Raw genomic sequence first — 2,670 nt, forward strand, 5'->3', positions numbered from 1 at the left:
TCAACATGGTACAACGAATAAGGGCTAGTGTTGAGGGGGAGTGTTGAAAGTCATCACTAGCCTAATAGAATCATGTTATTGTCTAGAAAGAAGTTAGCATGCTCTAGAGTGATCTGGAAGATTCTAGAACATTATGGAATACTATGGAGGAGTATAGAAGATGCCAGAAGATTATAGAATACTCTAGAACGAGATGGAAGACCCTGGAAGGCTATTGAACATTCTAGAACACTATGGAAGGCACAAGAATGTGTATACTTATCTAGGACATTATAGCACATTCTAGAAACATATAAAACCTTGTAATTGATATAGAATATGGTAGATAGTTCTAGAATAGTCATGAATGTATGTAGATCTATAAACTTCCTATAAGGAGGTGGAAACACCTATAAATAGGTGTGGAGCTCATTTGCTCCAAACCATCCAACATCTAAATATCCAAGAAAAGCCTCCAAGTAAGAAAAGTGTAGTAGTCTCTCAAAGTGTAAAATCTCCTTAAGTGTCTTAATAAAAGTCTTGTTGTTTCCCATAAAAAAGAGTCGTGTTCAACAATCTGGTATCAGAGCAAGGTTTCTTGATAGTGAGAACGAGTAATTCTCGTTGTATCGTGAGTAGTTTGTGACTCTTCAAGTTTAGTTTCGAAACTAGCTTGTTTGGTATTACCGAGGTACTGCTAACACGATGGGTGATCTCCAAGTCGTCGGAGGAATCAAGAAACTCAACAACAACAACTACAAAACGTGGGAAACATGTATGAAGTCCTACATACAAGGACAAGATCTATGGGAGGTCGTTGGTGGAAGCGAAACTACGCCACCAGAGGAAGACGTTAATGGTGCTTTGCGTAAATGGAAAATCAAAGCTGGCAAAGCAATGTTTTCCTTGAAGACGACAATCGAAGAAGAGATGTTGGAGCATATTCGGGATGAGAACACCCCGAAAGAAGCTTGGGACACGTTTCTGATGCTTTTCTCAAAGAAGAATGATACGAGACTACAACTTTTGGAGAACGAGCTATTATCAATCTCACAACGTGACATGACGATTGCTCAATATTTCCACAAGGTCAAGTCGATATGTCGGGAGATTACTGAAATAGATCCGCAATCTGTCATTGCAGAAGCTCGAATGAAAAGGATCATCATCCATGGACTGAGGCCATAATATATAAGCTTCATTACTGCTGTACAAGGATGGCCCGTTCAACCATCACTTGTAGAGTTTGAGAATTTGTTGGCCAGCCAAGAAGCTATGGCTAAGCAAATAGGAGGCATCACGCTAAAGAGTGAAGAGGAAGCGCTCTACACAAGCAAAATTCGGAGGAATTTCAAGCCACCTTCTAAAGAAGGATACAAAAATGCTGACAAAGGGAAGAGTCAGCCAGGAACCTCACAACCATGGAGATCTCAAAAGACCGACAAATAAGAGTTCTCGGGGGAGGAGGTTCGAAGGCAACTGCAACAATTCTGGAAAGTGGGGCCACATGTCCAAGGATTGCTGGTCAAAGAAAAAGTCTGTGGAAAGCAATGTAGTAACTTCCAAAAAGGAAGTAGACGATGAATGGGATGTTGAGGCACTATGTGCTATAGAAGAGAATAAGACTAAAAGAGGAAGGCTAATGTTCGTGGATGCCAGGGTAAATGGAGGATACACCAAGGCTTTAGTAGATACAGGTGCATCCCATAATTTGCTTGCTAAAGATGAAGCTAAGAAGTTGGGCATCAAATACACAAAAAATCCAGGGCGGTTGAAAGTCGTCAACTCTTTATCCAAGCCTATCATTGGTGTTGCATATGGAGTACCTCTTAAGATAGCAGAATGGGAAGGCACCATAGACTTGACAGTGGTGCATATGCATGACTATCGTATGGTATTGGGAATGTATTTTCTAGACAATGTACGACCCTGGTCGTTTGAGAGAGATGATACCATGCGTATCACCAAGGGTTCAATAATTCACATTGTACCCTTGAAGAGAAATATGATTGGATCCCGAATGCTATCAACTATGAAACTCAACAAAGGTCTCAAGAAGAGCGAGACAGAGTTTATGACAACCTTGAAGGAGGAAGTTATTCCCTTGAAGATGGACATTCCAAAGGAGAATAAGAACATGACGTCACCAGAGTTGCATAAAAAGTCGCATCTTAGACGAAAAATGGAACATGTGATAGAGAAACTTGATAAGGCGAAAAAGAAGAAAAACACATTAATTCGTAAGAGCAAAGTAGAATATCTCAATGGGGCAACCTCTAAACGAGATGAGCATATCAATAACGGATTACATCATAACATGTTAATATTACGGAAATTTTCCAAATCTTGTAAAAGGGACAACCCACATGCTTACAAGTTTACCAAAGGGAGGTGTAAGAAGCTATACAAGAGAGTTCAACGGGGTCAGGAACAATATTATGGTGGGACAAGAGGCAACCACGAATGTCATCGTCAACTACGAAAACAATATACGAAGCAACTACTGCAGCAGCTGAGGAAAAACAAAGCATGTGGAAGAGAAAAAGTTCTCAAGGAAGAAGTCAATATGAAACATATCAAGACTAATGACTAAGTAGCAAATGGAGTTCACAAAGGGTTAAGTACTGAAAAATATGAGGGCTTTAATTATCAGCTCAACATGGTACAACGAATAAGGGCTAGTGTTGAGGG

General features: G+C 40.1%; 1 protein-coding gene across 1 annotated transcript; it reads left to right on the top strand.

The window, feature by feature from the left end:
- Positions 1-684: 684 nt before the first annotated feature.
- LOC145089334 (uncharacterized) lies at positions 685-1,167 on the top strand. Its single transcript, XM_079027783.1, has one exon. The coding sequence runs from the start codon at positions 685-687 to the stop codon at positions 1,165-1,167; it is 483 nt and encodes a 160-aa protein (XP_078883909.1).
- The last annotated feature ends 1,503 nt before the right edge of the window (positions 1,168-2,670 follow it).

The sequence above is a fragment of the Lactuca serriola genome, chromosome 2 (assembly GCF_051521515.1).
Source record: "Lactuca serriola cultivar US96UC23 chromosome 2, Lser_US96UC23_V15, whole genome shotgun sequence".
In the NCBI taxonomy this organism is placed as follows: Eukaryota; Viridiplantae; Streptophyta; class Magnoliopsida; order Asterales; family Asteraceae; genus Lactuca; species Lactuca serriola.